The sequence below is a fragment of the Ranitomeya variabilis genome, chromosome 2 (assembly GCF_051348905.1).
Source record: "Ranitomeya variabilis isolate aRanVar5 chromosome 2, aRanVar5.hap1, whole genome shotgun sequence".
Lineage (NCBI taxonomy): Eukaryota > Metazoa > Chordata > Amphibia > Anura > Dendrobatidae > Ranitomeya > Ranitomeya variabilis.
In genome coordinates, this window is record NC_135233.1 from 462,251,378 (window position 1) to 462,277,673 (window position 26,296).

At 40.7% G+C, this 26,296-nt stretch overlaps 1 protein-coding gene across 2 annotated transcripts; it reads left to right on the forward strand.

The window, feature by feature from the left end:
- Window positions 1-277: 277 nt before the first annotated feature.
- Window positions 278-19,538, forward strand: LOC143809600 (acylphosphatase-2-like). Of its 2 annotated transcripts, XM_077292645.1 has the most exons (4): window positions 278-398; window positions 10,170-10,186; window positions 18,318-18,427; window positions 19,304-19,538. In XM_077292645.1, the coding sequence occupies exons 1-4, from the start codon at window positions 332-334 to the stop codon at window positions 19,416-19,418; spliced, it is 309 nt and encodes a 102-aa protein (XP_077148760.1). In that variant the 5' UTR covers window positions 278-331; the 3' UTR covers window positions 19,419-19,538. The 2 variants fall into 2 exon arrangements, with proteins under 2 accessions (XP_077148760.1, XP_077148761.1); XM_077292646.1 differs by lacking the exon at window positions 10,170-10,186 and having other exon boundaries at window positions 293-398.
- The last annotated feature ends 6,758 nt before the right edge of the window (window positions 19,539-26,296 follow it).

Genomic DNA, 26,296 nt, shown 5'->3' on the forward strand with positions numbered 1-26,296 from the left:
ATGGCCAAGTGCGATCCAAATCTCAGACCAAACTCAGGTGCGAGGAAAAAATTGGACATGTGCCCTGCCCCATTGAATAACATTGATCCGAGCGTGATCCAACATTTTGTCAGATTGCACTCGGACCGAACATACGGCCAAGTGCACAAGCCCTTAAAATGAGAATTTAGTGTTCCTTTAAATTGTGTCCTTGCACCTGCTCTGTAATAGAGCAGCGCTGCCGGATGCTATTTCTGTGTGGCAAGTGCTCGGTACTGAATTTAGTAACAAGCAAATCATTTTTGGCCGGGGACACAACTGAGCAATAAACTCCCAATGGTTGCAGCTGTAGATGATCTGCACCATGACTTCTACAGGGCTGTGGTCTGTCGACTATGAAGTTTATGGAGATGTGCAGGGTAAGAACATAGATTGGCATTTGAAATAATTTTGTTTTTTTGTTTTTAATTCCAAAATAAAAACAAATGTTTAAGTTGTGAAATATATCTGGAAGTCTGAACATGGCCTGAACGCTCTGTATTTGTATTGTGTGTGCAGATGACGGATTCCATCGGTTGCAGACTCGGCATTTAAACACAGTTGCATTTAATAAAGGGCCACTAAAGCTGGACTATAAAATGTGTTTTATGAGCAATAACCATCAGCGAGCCCAGGCAGGTCCATACATATTTGGACATAGACCACATTGGGGTTACTTTAGCTCTCCATTACTGCAGCTGTAGGAATTAGATCCCTTCATACCTTCCCTCCCACTCAATTGTAGAGATTAAGTGTAGAAACTAACAATCATAAATTAAATTGTAACTTTTATTACTGGGTCGCAAATCCTATGTTAATGAAGGCCTGGAGTCTGGAAAAATATATATATTTGTACTGTGGTGGCCAGTAGATAGAATAATATTAATATTTAAAGATATCAGTGGTTGATACCTTTTAATGACTAACTAAAAAGATGGTAACAAATTCTAAGCTTTTGAGACTACACACCTGATGAAGAGACCTGAGTAATCTCGAAAGCTTGCGATTCGTTACCATCTTTTTAGTTCGCCATTAAAACGCATCAACCACTGAGGACTCTCAAATATTAATATTTTTCTGCCTGGAGACTGGAACCCATACACGTTACAAAAGGAGTCTTCTGAGATCATAAAAAGCTGCCAACGCAGGTAATGTGATAAAATATCAAAAGATTATGTACTGATCTGTTATATCCAATGTTGTTCCAGCACTGATGTGCTCATGCTCTATATACTGTAGAAACAAGTGATTGGCTGCAGCGGTCATTTGTCTTGGAAGCCCTTCATTTTCTCAGTCAAGTAAACAAAAAAACAAGTGGAGTTGGCATAGGTCGTTTTCTTCACTTTATCACATTGCCTGCTGTTGGCACCCAAATTATTTATGATCTCAAAAAAACTTTTTTAAGGTATGTACACATGGGACTTTTTGGCTGCGGACCTCCCGTAGCGCATACACTGCAGCATGTGCACGAGATTTCTTAAGATCTCATTCACAAAATTTCTACTAATAAGCAGTGGACATTCCATCCAGACAGTAAATCTGCTCCGACTATATATATACTGTATGTATATATGTATATATATATATATATGTATATCCCTCGTGTACACATACACTTATTGCTGGTTTTCCTCTCTAGTCATTCTTTGCCAGGATCTTACTACGGTTGTCTTCTGTTTTCCAGAACAATAGACTTTTTGTCTTGGACAAGTCTTGGGTTGCTTGGTTTCACACTACGTTTTGGATCATTGTCTATTTGCACTGTTCAAAAGGTTTCAAAGGATTTGAGTAAATATTATAGTTCCATTACCAGAATTAAAGGTATAATTCCCTCCAACAAAAAGGTTATCCCCTTTCCATAAAATGGTGGATAACTTGGTGATCACTGAGGGTCTTAGCTCTGGGACCTTCAGCAATCCTGAAAACAGGGCTATATGGTGTAGAAGCATGCGTGCTTGACCTCTACTCATTGTTTGTGGGACTTCGGGATAAAGCTGAGAGTTGTATATTGCTTTCTCCGGCTGTCTCATTGACAAGGAATGGAGCAGAGGCTCCTCTCCATTCAAGATCAGGCTGCAAAGCCACATTCTCTGGGATCCAGAGCCATGTTCTCAGGATTGATGGGGGTCGAACCAAGGCTGTGGAGTCAGTAAGCCAAACCTCCAACTCCGACTCCTCAATTCCCATGACACCAACTCCACGACTCCAACTCAAGAGCCCTAGTTCGAACGCATGGCAATCAGTGAGTTATCCCCTATCCACCTTCTTTTGTTAAAAATTAATGTTCATTTTGCGTCCTTTAATAACAATTTCATCACCAATTAATACAATATAGAAGTGAACCCGTTCCATTGGCGGCCATATATGCTTACTGCATAGTCTTACATCCACTGAGCTTCAAAGATGATGTGATGTGCTTGAAATCATAAGCAGACCCTTCCCATCTCCATACTCTTTTAACTTCTTCCTTCTGATGCAAGTTGATTCTTTTTTATCTGTCAATAATCTGTTTTTGAGGCTTATGCTGGTTTCACACATCCCATTCATAGTCCAAGGACAGACTGTGATGTCCAGACCGGTCGTAGATTTCCTGACCAAACTCCCCAGCTTCAGATATGATTGTAAGGCCATATGGTATATGACGGCTGTTGAGTTTGGATCAGGAGACCCACAGTCGGTCTGAAAATGGCGGCCTGTTGTCGGATTTTTAAACGTTGACTATGCCAGACCTCACTGTTGGCTTACATCTTGTGATAAATACTCTGTATTTACTCAAGTGAAGGTGATCTTAATTATTAGCCCATACATACAATTGTTTACAGTGGCACAATAAAGAAGTTATAAGAAGAGAAGAAACATAAGTGACATAAGTGAAGAAACAGAGAATTGTCTACAGCTGTTTTGCGTCTAATTACGCTTTATCTGGCTCTTCATTTTCAGGACCAGATGAAGCGTAATTGGATGCGAAACAGCCATAGCCCAGTCTGAGTGTCTTCACTTTGTATTTGATCTTGGAATAACCCCCCTAAAAACATTTTTACACAATAAATTTAATCTGTCATTAAAGCAGTGTCCAATCCCAAGAAGTTTTTTTTTTTTTACAAACAGTTCATAGTGGAGAACCTCCCAAGTCCCAGTTCATCTAGGTCCACCGTTGATGTGTCAAGGCAGCATCTGACCTTTACGGACCATTACTGGCTGCAGGTCAAGGGTAACATCTCCGCTACAGCCAGTGCTTGGCTGCAGTGGTCCCAAGTCCATCCCCCACCTGTTGATTACCCATCTCCAGTGATGACAAGTGACCATTGCACTCAACAACACTAAAGTCACCACTGCGTTGGGTGATTTGCTGCAGCGGTCAAGTTTTGTTGATACAAATCACTAGACCTGGGTAAACAGATAGACAGGACACCAGGGAAGCACGGGTACTTTAGTAAAAGTGGACTGGTGAGTATTAATACTTTTGTTGTTTTGTAGTATTGGGCACTATTGGTAGAATTAAATAACCACTTGGAAATTATCACTTTTACAGCATAAAAGAAAGATAAAACCTGGACAAGTGGAAAGTCGCTAAAAATACGTAGTCATGAATTATAAAAGTACGTGTACATTATTTTCAGGTTTAACTGGTCAACTGTTGTAAGGGGGAGGAAAAGAATTCAGACTTACAGCACAGTTGTCGTGTGTGTCTTATGTCTGTGCAAAAAAAAAACAGCAGCTGCGTATGGTATTAAGAAGTGCAGAATAAAAGGGATCTCTCAGACATAAAACCATTAATGGCTGGAAACTCTCCTCTACTAAATATTTTTAAAAAACAGAGAGATAATCCCTTTAAATTGTACTTCCAGTGATATCTTTCACGTCAGCAGCGCACGCCAAACTTTATTTTTATATTTGGATCAGTTGTCTGCCGTCCTTTATCTATAAGCTCTGATGTACTGGCCGCGCAAATGAATAAAACATGATAAAATGTGCGTTGCTAACATCCCAATAGAAGGGCTGATTGATATAAATTCATCTGTAAAATACATTGATATTGACTTTATTTGGAATCCAGCTATAATTACAATTTGACATTTTGTTTCTCACGGTCTATGGGTGTCCAAACTTTTAACCAGAGAGCTTGAAGTGCAGTCCAAGTTGATATTTCTTTATAGAAAAAGTTACTTTGCTTAAAAAAGAAATATAGAATAGAATTATAATTTGTCCCTGAGGCTGAGGAACAAGTGGTATGTCTTATAAGATCATTGAAAAACTTTTTTTTACTTAAAGGAACATACGCAAGAAGTTATAAGAGCAGCATTAAAGAGGATATCCAGTGCTATTCTATTTAATTTTTTATTACTATGGGTCTAAAAACCAACAGGTAAATAACTGTTGTGGCTATCGCCGATCTTTGCTTGCACAGAGCAGTCACAGACCGCTCCGCTATTCAGAGATCACGTCGACAGAGCAACGGCTTTTCTTCTGCTCTGCTCTGTTGACGTGGTGTGACTGACTGCCAGTATCATGCCGGCTGCCTAACTGCGGGTAATCTTTTAGAATGATGCCGATGAGGAGACCGGAAGAGGAAGAGCTGCTCTATTGACATGGATCAGCTGAATCGCCAGCAGGAGCGGTCAATGACTGATCTTAGTCGGCGCTGAGTAGATCAGGCAGGTAGCTGCCTCTGTTAGCAATTCCCTGCCTTTTAGTTTTTAAGCACATTGTAAAAGAAAAAAGATAACCTCTTTTGTCTATTACTTTTATCTTTAACCCCTTAAACCCATATGACGTACTATCCCGTCAAGGTGACCTGGGACTTAATTCCCAGTGACGGGATAGTACGTCATATGCGATCGGCCGCGCTCACGGGGGGGGGAGCGCGGCCGATCGCGGCCGGGTGTCAGCTGACTATCGCAGCTGACATCCGGCACTATGTGCCAGGAGTGGTCACGGACCGCCCCCGGCACATTAACCCCCGGCACACTGCGATCAAACATGATCTTAGTGTTCCGGCGGTATAGGGAAGCATCGCGCAGGGAGGGGGCTCCCAGCAGGCTTCCCTGAGACCCTCGGAGCAACGCGATGTGATCGCGTTGCTCCGAGCGTCTCTTACCTCCTCTCCCTGCAGGTGCCCGGATCCAAGATGGCCGCGGGGCTGCATCTGGGTCCTGCAGGGAGGTGGCTTAATAAGCGCCTGCTCAGAGCAGGCGCTGGTAAGCCTGCAGCACTGTAAGTCAGATCGCTGATCTGACAGAGTGCTGTGCAAACTGTCAGATCAGCGATTTGTGATGTCCCCCCTGGGACAAAGTAAAAAAGTTTTAAAAAAAATTTCTACATGGGTAAAAAAAAAAAATTCCAAAAATAAAGAAAAAAAAATATTCCCATAAATACATTTATTTATCTAAATTAAAAAATGAAAACAATAAAAGTACACATATTTAGAATCGCCGCGTCCGTAATGAACCAACCTATAAAACTGTCGCACTAGTTAACCCCTTCAGTGAACACCGTAAAAAAAAAACAAAAAAAAAACGAGGCAAAAAACAACGCTTTATTATCATACCGCTGAACAAAAAGTGGAATAACACGCGATCAAAAAGAGATATAAATAACCATGATACCGTTGAAAACGTCATCTTGTCCCGCAAAAAACGAGCCGCCATACAGCGTCATCAACGAAAAAATAAAAAGTTAGAGTCCTCAATAAAGCTATGCCGAAATAATAATTTTTTCTATAAAATAGTTTTTATCATATAAAAGCGCCAAAACATAAAAAAATGATATAAATGAGGTATCGCTGTAATCGTACTGACCCGAAGAATAAAACTGCTTTATCAATTTTACCAAACGACGAACGGTATAAACGCCCCCCCCAAAAGAAATTAATTAATAGCTGGTTTTTGGTCATTCTGCCTCACAAAAATCAGAATAAAAAGCGATCAAAAAATGTCACGTGCCTGAAAATGTTACCAATAAAAACTTCAACACGTCCCGCAAAAAACAAGACCTCACATGACTCTGTGGACCAAAATATGGAAAAATTATAGGTGGAGACGCAAAAACTTTTTTGCTATAAAAAGCGTCTTTTAGTGTGTGACAGCTGCCAATCATAAAAATCCGCTATAAAAAACTCTATAAAAGTAAATCAAACCCCCCTTCATCACCTCCTTAGTTAGGGAAAAATAATAAAATTTAAAAAATGTATTTATTTCCATTTTCCCGTTAGGGCTAGGGTTAGTGTTAGGGCTAGGGTTAGGGCTAGTGTTAGGGCTAAGATTAGGGCTAGGGTTAGGGCTAGAGTTAGAGCTAGGGTTAGGGTTAGGGTTCGGACTAAAGTTAGGGTTGGGGCTAAAGTTAGGGTTGGGGCTAAAGTTAGGGTTAGGGTTGGGGCTAAAGATAGGGTTAGGGTTTGGATTACATTTACTGTTAGGATTAGGGTTGGGATTAGAGTTAAGGGTGTGTCAGGGTTAGGGGTGTGGTTAGGGTTACCGCTGGGATTAGGGTTAGGGGCGTGTTTGGATTAGGGTTTCAGTTAGAATTGGGGAGTTTCCACTGTTTAGGCACATCAGGGGCTCTCCAAACGCGACATGGCATCCGATCTCAATTCCAGCCAATTCTGCGTTAAAAAGTAAAACAGTGCTCCTTCCCTACCGAGCTCTCCCGTGCGCCCAAACAGGGGTTTACCCAACATATGGGGTATCAGCGTACTCAGGACAAATTGGACAACAATTTTTGGGGTCCAAGTTCTCTTGTTGTTTTTTTCTCTTTGCTTTGAAGTTCTCTTGTTACCCTTGGGAAAATAAAAATTTAGGGGGGCTAAAAATCATTTTTGTGGGAAAAAAAAGATTTTTTATTTTCACGACTCTGCGTTGTAGACTGTAGTGAAACACTTGGGGGTTCAAAGTTCTCACAACACATCTAGATAAGTTCCTTGGGAGGTCTAGTTTCCAATATGGGGTCACTTATGGGGGTTTCTACTGTTTGGGTACATCAGGGGCTCTGCAAATGCAATGTGACGCCTGTAGACCAATCTATCTAAGTCTGCATTCCAAATGGCGCTCCTTCCCTTCCGAGCTCTGTCATGCGCCCAAACAGTGGTTTCCCCACACATATGGGGTATCAGCGTACTCAGGACAAATTGGACAACAACTTTTGGGGTCCAATTTCTCCTGCTACCCTTGGGAAAATACAATATTGGGGCTAAAAATAATTTTTGTGGAAAAAAAAATATTTTTTATTTTCACGGCTCTGCGTTATAAACTGTAGTGAAACACTTGGGGGTTCAAAGCTCTCAAAACACATCTAGATAAGTTCCTTAGGGGGTCTACTTTCCAAAATGGTGTCACTTGTGGGGGGTTTCAATGTTTAGGCACATCAGGGGTTCTCCAAACGCAACATGGCTTCCCGTCTCAATTCCAGTCAATTTTGCATTGAAAAGTCAAACGGCGCTCCTTCCCTTCCGAGCTCTACCATGTGCCCCAAATAGTGGTTTACCCCCACATATGGGGTATCGGCGTACTCAGGACAAATTGCACAACTTTTGGGGTCCAATTTCTTCTCTTACCCTTGGGAAAATAAAAAATTGGTGGCGAAAGATCATTTTTGTGAAAAAATATGATTTTTTATTTTTACGGCTATGCATTATAAACTTCTGTGAAGCACTTGGTGGGTCAAAGTGCTCACCACACATCTAGATAAGTTCCTTAGGGGGTCTACTTTCCAAAATGGTGTCACTTGTGGGGGGTTTCAATGTTTAGGCACATCAAGGGCTCTCCAAACGCAACATGGCGTCCCATCTCAATTCCAGTCAATTTTGCATTGAAAAGTCAAATGGCGCTCTTTCCCTTCCGAGCTCTGCCATGCGCCCAAACAGTGATTTACCCCCACATATGGGGTATCAGCGTACTCAGGACAAATTGCACAACAACTTTGGGGTCCTTTTTCTCCTGTTACCCTTGGTAAAATAAAACAAATTGGAGCTGAAATAAATTTTGTGTGAAAAAAAGTGAAATGTTCATTTTTATTTAAACATTCCAAAAATTCCTGTGAAACACCTGAAGGGTTAATAAACTTCTTGAATGTGGTTTTGAGCACCTTGAGGGGTGCAGTTTTTAGAATGGTGTCCCACTTGGTTATTTTCTATCATATAGACTGTTATGGACTGGTAATTTAGGAGCGACATGCGACTAGCTCTGGGCAGGTGGTAACTATACAGACCGCAGTTCCTGATCTTAACACAACACTAGCAGTAGCCGTGGGATGTTCCTGTCACTCCCTGGACACCTCGTTACAGCCGGAGAACTAGCTACCCCTAAAGGTAGAAACCGGAAAGCTATCTTGCCTCAGAGAAAATCCCCAAAGGATAGGACAGCCCCCACAAATATTGACTGTGAGAGGAGAAGGAAATGACATACGTAGTATGAAACAAGATTTAGCAAAGGAGGCCAATTCTAGCTAGATAGACAGTAAGGAAAGAAACACTGTGCGGTCAGTAATAAAAACTAGAAAAAGTCCACCGCAGAGATATGCAAAAATCTCCACACCTGACTAAAGGTGTGGAGGGCAAAAACTGCAGCCCAGAGCTTCCAGCTTAGCTGAATAGATCCATACTGATAAGCTGGACAAATGAGCAAAACATAGAATGTGCTGAACAATAAAGTCCACAACAAGTGGACTGCAAAAGGACTTCTCTTTGCTGAACTGGACAGAGTGTCAGGGAAATCCAAAAGAGCAGTGGCTCCAAGCAGGAACAATTGACAACTGGCATTGATTGAGGAATAAGGTCAGACTAAAATAGCCGAGCCAGAAAGACCATCAGTAGGAGCAGCTGCTGATGCTAAATCCAAGAAGCAGCTATACCACTCAAAACCACAGGAGGGAGCCCAAGAGCAGAATTCACAAAAGTGCTACTTACAACCACCGGAGGGAGCCCAAGAGCGGAATTCACAACAATAGACCCCTCAAAATGACTTCAAATAAGATGTGGTCCCTAAAAAAAATGGTGTTGTAAAAATGAGAAATTGCTGGTCAACTTCTAACCCTTATAACTCCCTAACAAAAAAAATGTTGGTTCCAAAATTGTGCTGATGTAAAGTAGACATGTGGGAAATGTTACTTATTAAGTATTTTGTGTGACATATCTCTGTGATTTAAGGGCCTAAAAATTGAAAGTTTGAAATTGAAATTTTCGCCAATTTTCCATTTTTTTCACAAATAAACGCAAGTTATATTGAAGAAATTTTACCACTATCATGAAGTACAATATGTCACAAGAAAACAGTGTCAGAATCGCTAAGATCCGTTGAAGCGTTCCAGAGTTATAATCTCATAAAGGGACAGTGGTCAGAATTGTAAAAATTGGCCCTGTCATTAACGTGCAAACCACCCTCGGGGCTTAAGGGGTTATTGCTATTTTGTCTGATATCACAAGCTATAGTTGAGGAATATACAGGGTGGGCCATTTATATGGATACACCTAAATAAAATGGGAATGGTTGGTGATATCACCTTCCTGTTTGTAGCACATTAGTATATGGGAGGGGGAAAACTTTTCAAGATGGGTGGTGACCATGGCGGCCATTTTGAAGTCGGCCATTTTGGATCCAACTTTATAAATGGCTCACCCAGGTGTATCCACATAAATGGCCCACCCTGTGTATTAAAAAAATGTTCTCTGTGTTCCAGTAGCCTAGCCATCTTCTCCTCTCTTCTTCAGTGCCTTGTGCCTGGCTGTAAGACAACTAGCTGCAGTCTCCCTGCCCAATATGCAATAGGACAAACTGAATCTTCATCCCTTGGCTAATAGCCCACGTTCCGCAACTGAAACAAATGGAACAGTTTAGCAGGAAATTAACCTTTGTTGTGTGATTCATTTCTAGCTTTTGTTCATTAGAAAATACAAATGATGCATTAATCGTAAAATACAATATAGCAGGGGTGTCAAACTGCATTCCTCGAGGGCCTCAAACCATGCGTGTTTTCAAGATTTCCTTCTCATTCCACAAGGTGCTGGAATCTTTCTGTGCAGGTGATTAAATGATCACCTGTGCAATACAAGGAAATCCTGAAAACATGACCTGTTTGCAGCCCTTGAGGAATGCAGTTTGACACCCCTGCAATATAGGCTTAAAATAATACAATGTCATGTGTTTTATTATGTCTTCCAGGGGTATTCTTCCGAAAGGTACAGTACAAATGCATTGATATTGATTGAACATGTTCCTACACTGTCGTGTTTGCAGTGCGCTTACATTTGTTTGAGAAGGTGGAGGAAATATAATGATCTCGCGCCATCATTTTCTGATTTCATAGAAATATTCACTGACGTAAATATTATTAGATTTTTTTAAGTTAGCAAAACATATTCCACAAAGCTTTACTGTGCAGACAAGAAGCAGACGTACGGGGTTTGTGTTAGTTCTCCTGCACTCCCTACAAAGGAAACCAGAAGAAAAGACAAGAACAACATAATGACAAATCTATCAGCGATTTAATGTCCATGGCTGCTGCCAAGCATCTGGGGAAATCATATACAGTTTTTTATATAAGTATTTGCACCTTGTCAAAATTTCTACATTTTTTCCACGTTAAGAGGTATGAATAATTTTTCAAGACACAATTGGTGGAGAAAAGTTGAACTTGGTGGTCCTAGGTCTTATTTTCAACCTATGTAACTATATATAGAATTTTTTTACAACTTTTTAAACTTTCAAAAGTTTCGGATTTTGTGCTTCACAACAGTTTACAGCACTATACAGTGATGGCCAAAAGTGTTGGCACTCTTGAAATTGTTCCAGAAAATTTATTGACACTGGGCACTACATTGCGACTCAAAAACCTTTGGTAATCTTCAGATTTCATGATACCTTGTATACAGTCAAGGCACCTAGTCCCAATGGCAGCAAAACAACCCAAAAACATCTTTGAACCTCCACTATATTTGATGGTAGGTACTGTGTTCTTTTCTTTGTAGGCCTCATTCCATTTTTGGTAAAAAGTAGAATGATGTGCTTTACCATAAAGATCTATCTTGGTTTCATCTGTCCACAACACTTTCCCAGAAGGAATTTAGCTTATTCACATACATTGTGGCAAACTGCAGTCTAGCTTTTTTATGTCACTGTGTCAGCAGTGGGGTCCTCCTGGGTCTGCTGCTATAGTGTTTAATTTCATTCAAATGTTGACTGATAGTTTGCACTGACACTGATGCACTCTGAGCTGCAGGACAGCTTGAATTTCTTTGGAACTTGATTGGGACTGCTTGTCCACCATCTGGATTATCCTGCATTGCAACCTTTCATCATTTTTTCTCTGCTGTCCACATCCAGGGAGATTAGATACATTGCTATGGGTTGTAAACTTCTTGATTATGTTGCGCACTATGGACAAAGAAATATCAAGATCTCTGGAGATGGACTTGTAACCTTGAGATTATTGATATTTTTCAACAATTTTGGTCTCAAGTCCTCAGACAGTTCTCATCTCCTCTTTCTGTTCTCCATGCTTAGTGTGGCACACACCAGACACACAATGTAAAGATTGTGTCAACTTCTCTCCTTTTTACCAGGTTTCAGATGTGATTTTCATATTGCCCACACCTGTTACTTATAACAGAAAACTGACTGGCACATCAAGAACTAGTCTGAACAGGTGCATTCCAAAAACCAACATATATCAAAATATGAAAAATGGTTGCACTCAGTCGTGTTAAAGCACCGTGGTCACGTGCCCGCCTGCTCCCTGCACCGGAGAATCCTGACAGTGACATTCCGACTAGACGTGTGCGGCTACTCTCAATTCAGTTAAATTGAGTCAGGCCATGCATGTCTAGTCGGCATGTAACTGCAAATATGTAAGTCGTGGTCACGTACCCGCCTGCTCCCGACATCAGAGAATCCTGACTTTTGCACACTGCGCGCTGTGATAATTCACAAGCCTGCAGTCATGTAATGAAGCAATTCTGGTTTTGGCTACCCACACATTTATACACCAAATAAACTATTGCATTCATGTTTCTAAGTGTGAAATTAGCACATTAGTGATGTAAATGTACATTACTATGCCCGTACACAAGGCTATGAAATGTCACAAAACCACACGTTAATACAGTACAGGAGTCCGTATACAAGTCATTACGCCATAGAACAAATGAATGGGAATGTTATGGGAGTTCCCCAAATCTCAGGAATAAAGGTGTAATAATCTAGAGATGGCTCACACCCAGCGAGTAACCACAACAAGTTCTTTCCTGTGTTAATTAATACCAGTGCTCGCTCTGTAGAACCTGCATTGGCGTAAACACATAGGTGCATTGCTCATTGTTTTTTCGTATGAAGATTCTTCTCTCTTTTGAAACCATCTTTAAAGGTGTGGGATAATAATTCCCTGTACAATCAATCAATTTCCGGTGCCAATAAACTGTGGAGCACCCAGTGCTAAATTTAGTGCACTGTATTTTTTTTTTCACTGATACTATTACCACCGATCCTCAGAGGATATTATTCTATCATATTTTATATCTGACTAAAAGGGTCGGTCATCGTGACAAAATTCAATTGTCATGTAAAATAATGTTATTAAACTGTATATATGGGATTTATCTGCAGGGTAATAGCAACGATGGCAATGAGAGCCCCACTGCCAGGAGGAAAATAAATGTATTCCTCTCCAGCAGCTTTCAGTTATAGGGGTGGCACCAGCACTGAAAACCCCACTGTCAAGAGAAAATGATCTTTATTCCTCTCCAGCAGCTTTAAGTCATAGAGTTAGCGCCGGTACTGAGAGCCCTGTCAAGAGGAAACTAACTTTATTCCTGTCCAGCAGCTTTCAGTCATAGAGGTGTCACCGTCACTGACAGTCCCACTGTCAAGAGGAAATTAACTTTATTCCTCTCCAGCAGCTTTCAGTCATAGTGGTGGCACCGGCACTGAGAGCACTGTCAAGAGGAAATTAACTTTATTCCTCTCCAGAAGCTTTCAGTCATAGAGGTGGCACCGTCACTGAGAGCCCCACTGTCAAGAGGAAATTAACTTTATTCCTCTCCAGCAGCTTTCAGTCATAGGGGTGGCGCCGGCACTGAGAACCCCACTGCCAGGAGGAAATGAACTTTATTCTTCTCCAGCACCTTTCAGTCATAGTGGTGGCACCGGCACTGAGAACCTCACTGTCAAGAGGAAACTAACCTTATTCCTGTCCATCAGCTTTCAGTTATAGGGGTGCTGCCAGCACTGAGAGCCCCACTGCCAGGAAGAAATTAACTTTATTCCTCTCCAGCAGCTTTCAGTGATAGGGGTTGCGTCGGTACTGAGATCCCAACTGCCAGGAAGAAATGAACTTTATTCCTCTCCAACAGCTTTCAGTCACAGGGATGGTGCCAGCACTGAGATCCCCACTGCCAGGAGGAAATGAACTTTATTCCTCTCTGGCACGGTTTCAATGACCAGTCAATGTAAAGAAAGCAGCAGCTGTAACTGCTCCCCGGCACTGACTGACAGCCAGCTCTAGTGATGGGCTGCTGTCAGTCTGTGCCGGTTGCACGGTCACAGCCGCCGCTTTCTTTTCACTGATCGATGACTTAAATTGTGCCGGTGCCACCCCTATGACTGAAAGAGCGAAGTTTGGTTTAAGGGACCACCATTATTAAGAGTGTTGGCTGCAGGGCCCCCATAGTGAGATGGATAAGTTCGGGGTTCTGAGTATAATAGTTCTGGTCTGGGGTCTGAAATAAATGTATTGGTCCAGTATCACCTGGTGAAAAGCTGACATTCCTGCACACAGCTGAGATATGTTTATTTGATGCCAATCATCATGACTAAGATTGTGTTTTGGATTGTCTTTCAATCTCCGGGTGTTGCTAGGGTGTAGTGGGGTGTAACATGTTAATAGCAGCTAGACGACCGGAATTAAAATTTCCATGGTTTAAATTGCTGCCTGGATAAAGAGGATAAGAAAATCTACCACAAAAGAGCCCGAAAGTTTATGCTAGAAAAGTGACATTTATTCCAGAACCAAACAGCTTTATTTTTAAACAGTTGAGAATTTCTAGTTACCTAGTAAATAGCTCAAGAGATGCCGACATAATTCCGGCGTTAAGCTGCGTCCCTCTGAGCCAAAAACAAAAGCGTTTTATGTAAGGATTCAGCAGATAAAAGAAACTACATGAAAAAGAAACATTTAATTCTCTGCTGGAATCAATACAAAGAGAACTGGAAGAAATAACAAGAAACATAGTAAAAGTAGGGATTAGCTCTTACTACCGCAGCTGCAGTTTATATGCAAATCATGTGTCCATTTAAAGGGGTTTTCCAGGTTTGACATAACAGTCTGCAGTCGCTCTATGTGACTGCAGACTTCTGAATCCTCACAGCGTACACTGCATGCAGTCAGGATTTTACGATGCAGGCAGCCGCGTGTCCACAAGTATGGGATTTGCATATATGCCGTCACGTGCCAATTAGTCGTGAGCGACCACACGCAATTCACTAAAGTCTTTGCACGTCTAGTCGGAATGTATCCAGAAGAATGCAAACTGCTCTCACCGCTGACACAGTACAATTCTGACAGTGTGCGATACATGAGGATTCAGAAGTCTGTCTTTTTCCTTCCTTTCTTCTCCGTCTGGCTCAGACCTTCATAACATCTTCCAGCTATGTCTCACCTCTGCAGTTTACTGCCCAGAAATCCTTAGTTCTCAACTGCACCAGTCTCTGATCCTATATAAAAAGCCCAAATTCTTAAAAGTGCCCCATACTTTGCCTCCAAAAAAACAATACCGCCACACACTGTGCCTTCTCAAAAATGACACTGCTACACATGTGACCTGAAAACATCGCCACTGAAATAACTAATCTACACTTACCCCTTGAAGTTAATAGAAGCACATACTATTATTCTCCTTCCCTAAAAATGAGCTCCATATAAATCCCTCCTAAATTACATTACACAGTGTTCCCTAAAATGATTTTTTTCAGTGCCCCCTAAAGTAAATTATAATGCACACATTGTCTACCAGAAGTTATAATATACATTTTACCCCCAGGATTAATTGTAATATACTGTGTCCCCCAGAAAAAATATAATATACTATGCCTCTAGAATACATTATAGTATACTATTCCCCAAGAAATATACAGTACAGACCAAAAGTTTGGACACACCTTCTCATTTAAAGATTTTTCTGTATTTTCAAGGCTATGAAAATTGCACATTCACACTGAAGGCATCAAAACTATGAATTAACACATGTGGAATTATATACTTAACAAAAAAGTGTGAAATAACTGAGACTATGTCTTATATTCTAGGTTCTTCAAAGTAGCCTCCTTTTGCTTTGATGACTGCTTTGCACACTCTTGGCATTCTCTTGATGAGCTTCAAGAGGTAGTCACCGGGAATGGTTTTCACTTCACAGGTGTGCCCTTACAGGTTTAATAATTGGGATTTCTTGTCTTATAAATGGGGTTGGGACCATCAGTTGTGTTGTGCAGAAGTCTGCTGGATATACAGCTGATAGTCCTACTGAATAGACTGTTAGAATTTGTATTATGGCAAGAAAAAAGCAGCTAAGTAAAGAAAAACGAGTGGCCATCATTACTTTAAGAAATGAAGGTCAGTCATTCCGAAAAATTGGGAAAACTTTGAAAGTGTCCCCAAGTGCAGTTGCAAAAATCATCAAGCGCTACAAAGAAACTGGCTCACATGAGGACCACCTCCAGGAAAGGAAGACCAAGAGTCACCTCTGCTTCTGAGGATAAGTTTATCCGAGTCACCAGCCTCAGAAATTGCAGGTTAACAGCAGCTCAGATTAGAGACCAGGTCAATGCCACACAGAGTTCTAGCTGCAGACACATCTCTACAACAACTGATAAGAGGAGACTTTGTGCAGCAGGCCTTCATGGTAAAATAGCTGCTAGAAAACCACTGCTAAGGACAGGCAACAAGCAGAAGAGACTTGTTTGGGCTAAAGAACACAAGGAATGGACATTAGACCAGTGGAAATCTGTGCTTTGGTCTTATAAGTCCAAATTTGATATAATAATAATCTTTATTTTTATATAGCGCTAGCATATTCAGCAGTTCTTTACAGTTTGCACACATTATCATCACTGTCCCCGATGGGGCTCACAATCTAGATTCCCTATCAGTATGTCTTTGGAATGTGGGAGGAAACCGGAGTACCCGGAGGAAACCCACGCAAACACGGAGAGAACATACAAACTCTTTGCAGATGTTGTCCTGGGTGGAATTAGAACCCAGGACCCCAGCGCTGCAGGGCTGCAGTGCTAACCACTGCGCCACCGTGCTGCCCCACAGATATCTTTGGTTCCAAACCACCGTGTCTTTGTGCGATGCAGAAAAGGTGAACGGATGGACTCTACATGCCTGGTTCCCACCGTGAAGCATGGAGGAGGAGGTGTGATGGTGTGGGGGTGCTTTACTGGTGGATTTATTCAAAATTGAAGGCATACTGAACCAGCTTGGCTACCACAGCATCTTGCAGCGGCATGCTATTCCATCCGGTTTGCATTTAGTTGGACCATCATTTATATTTCAACAGGACAATGACCCCAAACACACCTCCAGGCTGTGTAAGGGCTATTTGACCAAGAAGGAGAGTGATGGGGTGCTACGCCAGATGAGCTGGCCTCCACAGTCACCAGACCTGAACCCAATCGAGATGGTTTGGGGTGAGCTGGACCGCAGAGTGAAGGCAAAAGGGCCAACAAGTGCTAAGAATCTCTGGGAACTCCTTCAAGATTGTTGGAAGACCATTCCCGGTGACTACCTCTTGAAGCTCATCAAAAGAATGCCAAGAGTGTGCAAAGCAGTCATCAAAGCAAAAGGTGTCTACTTTGAAGAACCTAGAATATAAGACATATTTTCAGTTGTTTCACACTTTTTTGTTATGTATATAATTCCACATGTGTTAATTCATAGTTTTGATGCCTTCGGTGTGAATGTACGATTTTCATGAAAATACAGAAAAATCTTTAAATGAGAAGGTGTGTCCAAACTTTAGGTCTGTACTGTATATAGTGCCTCCAAGCCATAGTATGAGAAACTACGACCCCAAAATAGATGATCATATACTGCACCTTCATAATTTAAAACACTATGCCCCAGAATAAATTATAATACTCTGTGCACGCACAAAAAATGTAATATACTGCACTCAAGAATAAAAAAGAATACACTTGTCCCTATAATTATAATACAAAGTGCCCCTAGAGTAAATGTTACTACTGTACTCCCCATAATAGAATACATTGTGTCCCTTGAATAAAATGCATGGCACCACTAGAATAAATTATAATACACTGCACCCCCAGAAGATATTATAATAACCACAGTGCTCCCTTTTCCATACTAATACGTGCAAAATTCACCTGTGCCAGACTCAGCGATTCAGGACTTGTTTCTGCGCAAGTATGCTGGTCATGTGATGCATGCAGTAAGCAAAAGTGGATCATAAGAGAAAAAGAATGAAGGACTGGCTCCTGTGCAAGTATGCTCGTGGCGTGATGCTTGCACAAAGCAAAAGTGGATCAAAAAGTATAAAGGACTGGCTTCTGTGCAAGTATGCCAGAGGCGTGATGCATGCTGCAAACCAAAGTGGATCATAAGAGAAAAAGAATGAAAGACTGGCATCTGTGCAAGTATGGTCGTGGCATGATGCTTGCACCAAGCAAAGGTGGATCAAAAAGTATAAAGGACTGGCTTCTGCGCAAATATGCTGGTGGCATGATGTATGCAGCAAGCAAAAGTACTGTAGTTCATAGAGCGAGAAAATGTATGAAGGAGGGGCTTCTGTGCAAGTATGCTGGTGGCATGATGCATGCAGCAAACAAAAGTAGATCATAAAGAGAGAAAATGTATGAAGGTCTGGCTTTTGCGCAAGTATGCTGGTGGCATAATGCATGTGGCAAGCAACAGTGGATTGTAAACAGAGAAAAACTATGAAGGACTGGCTTAAACTTATCCTTTTTTGGTTAAAACTTGCAAAACAGCACAATTTCACTGTGTGAATAAAGGCTTGAGCTTCAGTATTTTTCACGTGTGGATTGCATTGCGTGTTGACCACAACTAACATCGTATGACTATAAGTATTAGTATCATAATGCTATTATTTCCTGAGTAGCACGATGTTCACACTGGCTTTATGTTTTTTTTTTTACTCTTTTTAGTTGCAGATCCTAATGGATCACATTAATTGGTAATGGGATGGCTTACATTATACAGTATTTTACCTATGGAGAACCATAGGAAAGATGCCGTGTGAACATAGCCCAGTTTATTCTGTCTGTTTGTTCTTGCAGTATACAGAAGACCAGGCCAAACGTGTTTCTGTCGTTGGATGGGTGAAAAATACCCCATACGGAACAGTTACCGGGCAAGTACAGGGATCAAAGGAAAAAGTAGATTTAATGTGAGTACAGTTAATTTCAATATTATGTGCCACATTATAAATTCTTGCACGGCCACAACAACATGAACCCTTTACTAATTGGTCCATTTCTTGTTGGTTTTATGGCACTCCCATATTGTGCAGGTTTATGGGATCCCACTGTAGCCATTTCAAAGCAAACGGTTAATAATGACCACTTAATAATGAATACAGAATATCGTGTCTGCTTTATGAAATTTTGTCACTACCAGACTTTTAGTCCCCAAGTCATCAATTGCGGGGGGTGGGGGGTGTTATGGGTAAATCCTTTTTTTTGTCTTGTGACTTTTGCACCAAATTCACAAAAATGACCATGATGTTTGATGATACATTATCATCACTGTCCCCATTGTAAATCCCCTATCAGTATGTCTATGCGGTTTGGGAGGAAACCCACACAAACACGGGGAGAACATACAGACTCCTTTCAGATTTTGTCCTTGGTGGGATTTGAACCCAGGACCCCAGCGCTGCAATGCCAACCACTGAGCCACCGTGCTGCCACACAATTGCACACACATTTTCTGACATTTCCAAAAAATGCAAAATTATTAAAACAGCTTGATAACCAAACTGAGCCAATAAAGCCTAACCACAATAAAAATTAAAAAAAAGCTAAGAAAAAAAAGGTTAAAAAAGGCTCAAATTAAATACTGAATAAGGCACAAATAAAAAGTCACTAATTAAAAACATATTTATGCAAAAAAAAAGGCACAATGTGAGATTTGTATTCTTGGTGCATGAACTCATGGACGGGGAAGTGTAAAAATTCCAGTAGGAATACATGTATCAGGCAGCACCCACAATATGTATTTTAGCATTTTCCAAACACATTCTCTTTTATTTATTTTTTTTCAGGAAAAATTGGCTAAGCAATGTTGGCAGTCCAATGTCTCGGATTGACAAGACTGTTTTCTCAAATGAAAGGCAGATACAAGATCTGGGATATTCAAACTTCCAAACAAAGTACTAAAGTGCAAGGAAAAAAAAAAACAGATTAACCCTTGGATACATTGCTACTTTTCATAACATTGTTAAAAATGTTCCTTCCAATGACGAGGCAGCAAAAAGTTAAAATTGTAAAAACTTAAAAAGACTCATAGCAGTCAGAGTCAGAGTCAGCATAGACTGTCTGTTCAAATGCAGGCGCTCGGTGCACCCTTGGTGTGGCCAAACATTTAAGTGCACCTTCCCACCTACTCGTTTTCCATCTATCTCAACCCTTTTCTGCCTCTGTGAAGCCAGAGCTGTCAATCAAAAAAGGGGGGAGGGGGGATAGAGGGAAAACAAGAAGGTGGGAAGGTGTATATAAACGATTAACCCTTCCATGGTACACCGAGCGCGGGTGCTTGGTTTGAACAGTCATTCTGCGCTGACTTTAGTCCCTATAATGATTTACTAAATAGCTTTTTCCGGTAGCCCCTTACAGAACGAATTCAGTGGTGGCTGAGCATGCTCACTGCTGGTCCGGGTCCTAGCGATCTGACCCCACCGATCAATAAGTGATCACCGAACAACCCCTTATATGTCTTTATTGTGATATATTGTCAAATGTTTTCAAAAACCTACACTATCAATAAACCTTATTCATTATTTTTTATTCTTATCTTTCTGCCTTATTTATTTGTGTAGCGTAAATAAGGAAAGTGATTATCTAGCCACGGTGTTATATCCCAAACAGAATGAAATTCCAAAACAGTCCACAGAGATTATTGCATATTGCTGCGTGTTCAAGCCGACCTAAAAGGTCACGGTTAGAGACATTTTTTTAACCATATAGCGTCATGTCAGAGAGGCGGGTTCAAAATGGCTACCCTGGACAGACTTCTGGCAGATTCACCCTTACAGGGAACTGGTCTTACAATGCGGTTTGTGTCTACGGAAGGGCTGCTGGCTGGAGGAGCAAGCAAGCAGCAAGAGGCGTCAACATGCGCTGTCAATACCAAGAGATCACATCGGGGACAATATCAGAAGACAGGATATACGAAGCTGAACACATTGGCAAAGGATCAGAAAAACTAGGTCTTAGCTGAACTCAATACCTGGCAGCTAGTGACTATCTCCTAGAGTCTACATAGAAGGGATCCCCACTCATTGCTCCTGGCAGATAATAAATTATATTACCAGCTTACTGCAGCAAAACACATGTGGACAGGAAAGCAACAACTAGTCTTAGCAATCAAAAAGCTGAACTGCCACATGCTGTGACTATATTAGTGCAGCGCCACCTATCAGCCAGGGCAGGGGTCACACCAATATATTCAGACATGGATGAGACACATAGTCAAACTATATTTTAACTAGTTTTTTCATAATGCTGAGGGTTTAGATAGTATTTTACCTAGTGTAATTTCCTGGTGGGGGAAACAGCTGTAGTTCCCGGATATATGTTCGCTAGCCGTGTATGAATCTGTTATTTCACATTCTTATCATCGTTGTTTAAACATAGTTTTACAAAAGTATGATTATTAGTTAGATATGGTAATATTTTACTCCATTGTGTACATTCCAAGTGTTTGGAAACATTAGTGGAATGCCTAATTTACGACCTGGTGTACTTCTACACGCCACCTATTCTGCTCGTCTATGGATAGTTGTATATAATACAGAAATGTATAATGCATCATAACATTAGCAAATGCATTCCAGATACCTAAAGTATGAGGGAGTTCTTCCCATATGTATATATGAGGAATCTGTGCTATGGTGGAATGAAGTCACACAACTGCCAGCATGGAGGCCTGACGACAGGCTGCCGGAGACTGGCGAGTCTGCTCATGCCTGTACATAGGGGTTGGGAGGATGCTAGTAAGGTATTGTTATGGCCAATAAGAGAATTAGCGTTGAATCATGGTTTTACGGCTTATGTTTAATACTCAGTTATTACAGTATCCACCCTATTTTGACTTTTCATTTTTTCCAATGTCTCGTCAAGATGATCACTATCCCATAAAACTGATTCATTACCTGTCGAGATACCGAAATTCCCAGCAAATTCTCAGGACTTACCGTATACCATTATACAGTGTAGGTGAGTACTGATCAACATCTATATTTTCTATCACCAAATTTAACTTTTTTATTTTTGGTTGTTTTAGTTTTTATCTCCTTTTTTTTAACGATTATCATTTTCTTAAAAATATAGGACTTGAATTCAAAGTCAAAACTCTTTACAGTAGCGTTTTACAATATTTCACTTATTTCTTTTCTTTCTATTTATGCTGCTATTGTTCAGACAGTTACAAGATGCATAAGGCAATGAACACTTAAACTGGAAGAAATGCCAAATTAATATATTTTTTCTAGGATTTTATTTTAGGTTTGTATTGCATTAATTTTTTCATTTATTTGCTTGAAGTCAAATATTCAGAAATTGTGATTTCTGCTTCTCCAATCTGGAAGTATTGGTAATGATTTTTTTTTTTTTTTTACATTTGATGAGTTAATATTGAGAAACAGAAAGATAATAATCAATTAACAAAATCACAACGTTAAGTAAAATAATCAAAATGGCTACACCATGTTCCAAATTATTATGCAAATTACATTTTTCTTGGATTTTCCTAAATGGTTGGTGCAAATGACAGTCAGTCTAATAAAAGTCATCACCCATTAGAGTATACATCAAATTTTATTGAAGAAACCTCCCAATGATAACAGTGTAATCTCCAAAATAAATAAAAACTCAAAATGCACTGTTCCAAATTATTAAGTGCAATAGAATTGCTAAACATTTGATATGTTTTAAAGAAATTAAAATGCTAATTTGTGGAATTTGCAGCATTAGGAGGTCACATTCACTGAACAAAAAAGCAATTTAACGCCAAAACATCCTAACAGGCCAAGTTACATGTTACCATAGGACCCTTCTTTGATATCACCTTCACAATTCTTGCATCCATTGAACTTTGGAGTTTTTGGAGAGTTTCTGCTTGTATTTCTTTGCATGAAGTCAGAATAGCCTCCCAGAGCTGCTGTTTTGATGTGAACTGCCTCCCACCCTCATAGATCTTTTGCTTGATAATACTCCAGAGGTTCTCTATAGGGTTGAGGTCAGGGGAAGATGGTGGCCAAACCATGAGTTTATCTCCTTTTATGCCCATAGCAGCCAATGACTCAGAGGTATTTATTGTCATGCATGAAGATTATTTTGCTCCTGAAGGCACGTTTCTGCTTTTTATACCATGGAAGAAAGTTGTTAGTCAGAAACTCTATATACTTTGCAGAGGTCATTTTCACACCTTCAGGAACCTTAAAGGGCCCTACCAGCTGTTTCCCCATGATTCCGGCCCAAAATATGACTCCTCCACTTCCTTGCTGACGTTGCAGCCTTGTTGGGACATGGTGGCCATCCACCAACCATCCACTACTCCATCCATCTGGACCATCCAGGGTTGCTTGACACTCATCAGTAATCAAGAACATTTGAAAATTAGTCTTCATGCATGCCTGGGCCCACTGCAACCGTTTCTGCTTGTGAACACTGTTTTGGGGTGGCCAAATAGTAGGTTTATGCACCACAGCAAGCCTTTGAAGGATCGTACACCTTGAGGTTTGAGGGACTCCAGAGGCACCAGCAGCTTCAAATAACTGTTTGCTGCTTTGTAATGGTATTTTGGCTGCTGCTTTCTTAATCCAATGAATTTGGCAGAAACCTTCCTCATTATGCCTTTATCTGCATGAACTCTGTCTGTGCTCTGTTTCAGTCACAAATCTCTTCACAGTATGATGATCACTCTTAAGTTTTCATGAAAAATCAAATGTTTTCATACCTTGGCCAAGGCATTGCACTTTTTAATGCTTTTCAGCAGCAGAGAGATCCTTTTTATTTCCCATATTGCTTGAAACCTGTGGCCTGCTTAATAATGTGGAACATCATTTTTAAGTAGTTTTCCTTTAATTAGAATCACCTGGAAAACTAAATATCACATGTGTTTAAGATTGATTTCAGTGATCCAATGAGCCCTGAGACACAATATCATCCACGAGTTTATTTGAAAAACAAAACAATTAAATCTTTATGACACTTAAATCCAATTTGCATAATAATTTGGAACACAGTGTATACACAATATAATAGATGTTGGCCAGTTCATTCAGTTGACTGCCTCTCCTGACTTGCCCATGAACGAGAAGCCTTGGCTCGGTGTGTTTGTTTTATTTAAGAAGGAGGTTTATTTTTTTATTTATTTATTTATTTTACATTTTTTGCTTCATTTGAAAGGAAAAAAAATATTTTTTTTCATATTATTCAGTATTGGCCGGTAAAGGGGGCTAAGTCTAAAAGTGGTCATGTCAAGCATCCTATAAAACGTTGAGTTGAGCAAAAAGACTTGTGCTGACCTGGTCCGGCATCTTGTAAGGTAGCAGCTGGAACGGGGCCAGGGTGAGGTGGTTCTTCTTAATAGACATCGCAGTAAAATGTTCATCATGACGTTGAGTGAGTCACATCATGTTGTTACTAGGCTTCACGACATCATTAGTTCTAGTAGAAAGGACTAGTAAATGCATGAGGAGCCCTGGATGCCCAGCCAAGAAAGCCAAGTGCATATATGAGGCCCAGATGCCAGGGACAACAGGACAGGATGCCGGTCCTGGGCAGTGCAAATCTTTTTATCAACTCTAGATTTCGAAAAATTTGATCTTGTGCTTCCCACCCCTAGTGATCTCAAGCTTCTCTTCTTTTTTGTGGACGGAAGTCCAGCACCATTTTGTTATTGGCTGAACAGCTGTAAAGTACAGCTCTTTGTGCAGGACAACAAGTTGTGCCCCGATGGACTGCCCAAAGCCACACAACACTCCCAACTGGACAGTCAAGGCAGCCGCCCCAGTATCTTCAACGTGATGACTTTAGTATCTCCATACCAGCAATTTTTGGGTTCCATAGTCATACCACCTGGCTCTTCCTCCCAATTGACCACTCCAGTTCCTCTACGCTCCACGTAACATAGAGTAGGGATGACATATGCGATTTGCAACATCCAGTTCTGCCCTTCATGGCAGTCGTGCTTTGCGGTGGTCGTTCTTCACTTCTGTAAAAAGAACTTTGCCCTTTTTCAGATTGCAAAGTATAATTTTGATTCTTGTTAAGCATCCAAAACCGTGACGTTTCGGTCAAACGTTTTCTCAAACGTCAGATTGTAAAAGAGAAGAGCAGTGATTGGAGGAGGTATGACCCCTCATAGTAAGAGAACTTCTGAGCCCAACAGCCACCGCTCAACATCTGGAGTAACTAAGACAGTTACTAGTCATGGTGTCGTGGTGCAATTCATGTCATGATGTTCCATGAGGGCTAGTGACTATTCATGAAGTTGAAGGATCTAGTAAGCACAAGAGGTGTCCAGGATACTGGGAACACAAGACAAGCTTCAAATGAGGATCGGACTGGGTGCCTAAGCACAACAGCATGAATTTAAAGCTACCAACACTTTTTTATGGACGCGACATTTGAGTCCAGTTTGATTATTAGGTGTCAGGTCAAAAATATAACATCCATGTAAAAAGTGCAGGACGTAGTTGTGTAAAATCACACTTAACTTAATGGTAACTACGTCTCGGAGATTCCTTGCCATTGTCGTAGATGCTACCAATCAGAATATTTATTCAAACCCTACATCAATGGATTAAAGCGATCTTTTCTCAGCTCTAAAAGTCTTCTTCAGAATCAACTCTCCTGGAGTAGGACCAACATTGGGATAAATAGAAGGACAAACGCTTCACACTCCAGTGCTCCTGTTTAGTGCGAAGTTCCTGGCTGCATTCCCTCTTATCCCTGTGTTGTAGGATACAGATCTTTGTTATGACGGTGCAGCCATCTGGACTGTTTCAGATCATACACTAAGCAGAGTCATTTATCAAACCTTTCAGGTGCATTAGACAAAACATCCCATTCATTTTCATTCTTTCCGAGACTTCGTTGAAAATTACAGATTCTGTTTTTGGGGGTTAAACCTTTGTATACTCTTTGATGACCTAGAAGCAAGGGGTGGGAAGAACTGGTTCACCTTAAAGGGAATCTGTCACCAGGTTTTTGCTACCTAATCTGAGAACAGCGTAATGTAGAGACAGAGACCCTGCTTCTAGCGATGTGTCACTTCCTGGGCTGCTTGATGTAATGTTGATAAAATGACAGTTTTATCAGCAGGAGATTATCACTAGAGGACTAGTAAACCTGCTGCCAGGTAGTCTTCTATATTTATGAGCTATTTATAATCCCACCCCACACCACTGATTGGCACAGTGTACACAGAAAGCAGCCAATCATTGTGTGGGTGGGGTTATACAGAGCTCAGCCTTAAGAGAACTGATAGATCTACAGTGGATAAAACAGTGATGTTATCAAGACTACAGCAAGACACCCAGTAAATGACACATCGCTGGAATCAGGGTCTCTGCCTCTACATCATGCTGCCCTCAGATGGATAACAAAAACCTAGTGAGCAACGATTAGATAGCCAATAAAATAATATTTTTTAAAAAATATGCAAATTTGGCATCTCTGTAATCACACTTGCGAAGTCACTTTTCCCTTACTATGAATACTGTAAAAACAAAAAACAATGGTGAATTTGCATTTTTTTTACCATTTTATCCCACTATGAGTTTTTTCCCAGTTTTTCAGTAGATTACAAGGCCCAATAAATGGTCTACTTACTTGTATGGCTGTGTTGATGGAATTATTAAAATGTTATATCTCCTGGAGAAGGAGAGGAAAAAGTGAAAGCTCAAAAATGAAAAATTGCCCTGTGCTTAAAGGGCAAAAAAATAACTTTAATTGACTAGCTTACAGGGTCGTCCTCTACAATTCAAGAAATATTTATGATTCCTAGAATGGGTCATCAATAACAGAAT

Bases quoted from the DNA above. Each gene is read 5' to 3' on its own strand.
- LOC143809600 (XM_077292645.1), top strand. From the start codon at position 332: ATGATCTGCACCATGACTTCTACAGGGCTGTGGTCTGTCGACTATGAA. The intron at 18,428-19,303 runs GTGAGTACAGTT...ATTTTTTTTCAG, and splicing joins AAGGAAAAAGTAGATTTAAT to GAAAAATTGGCTAAGCAATG.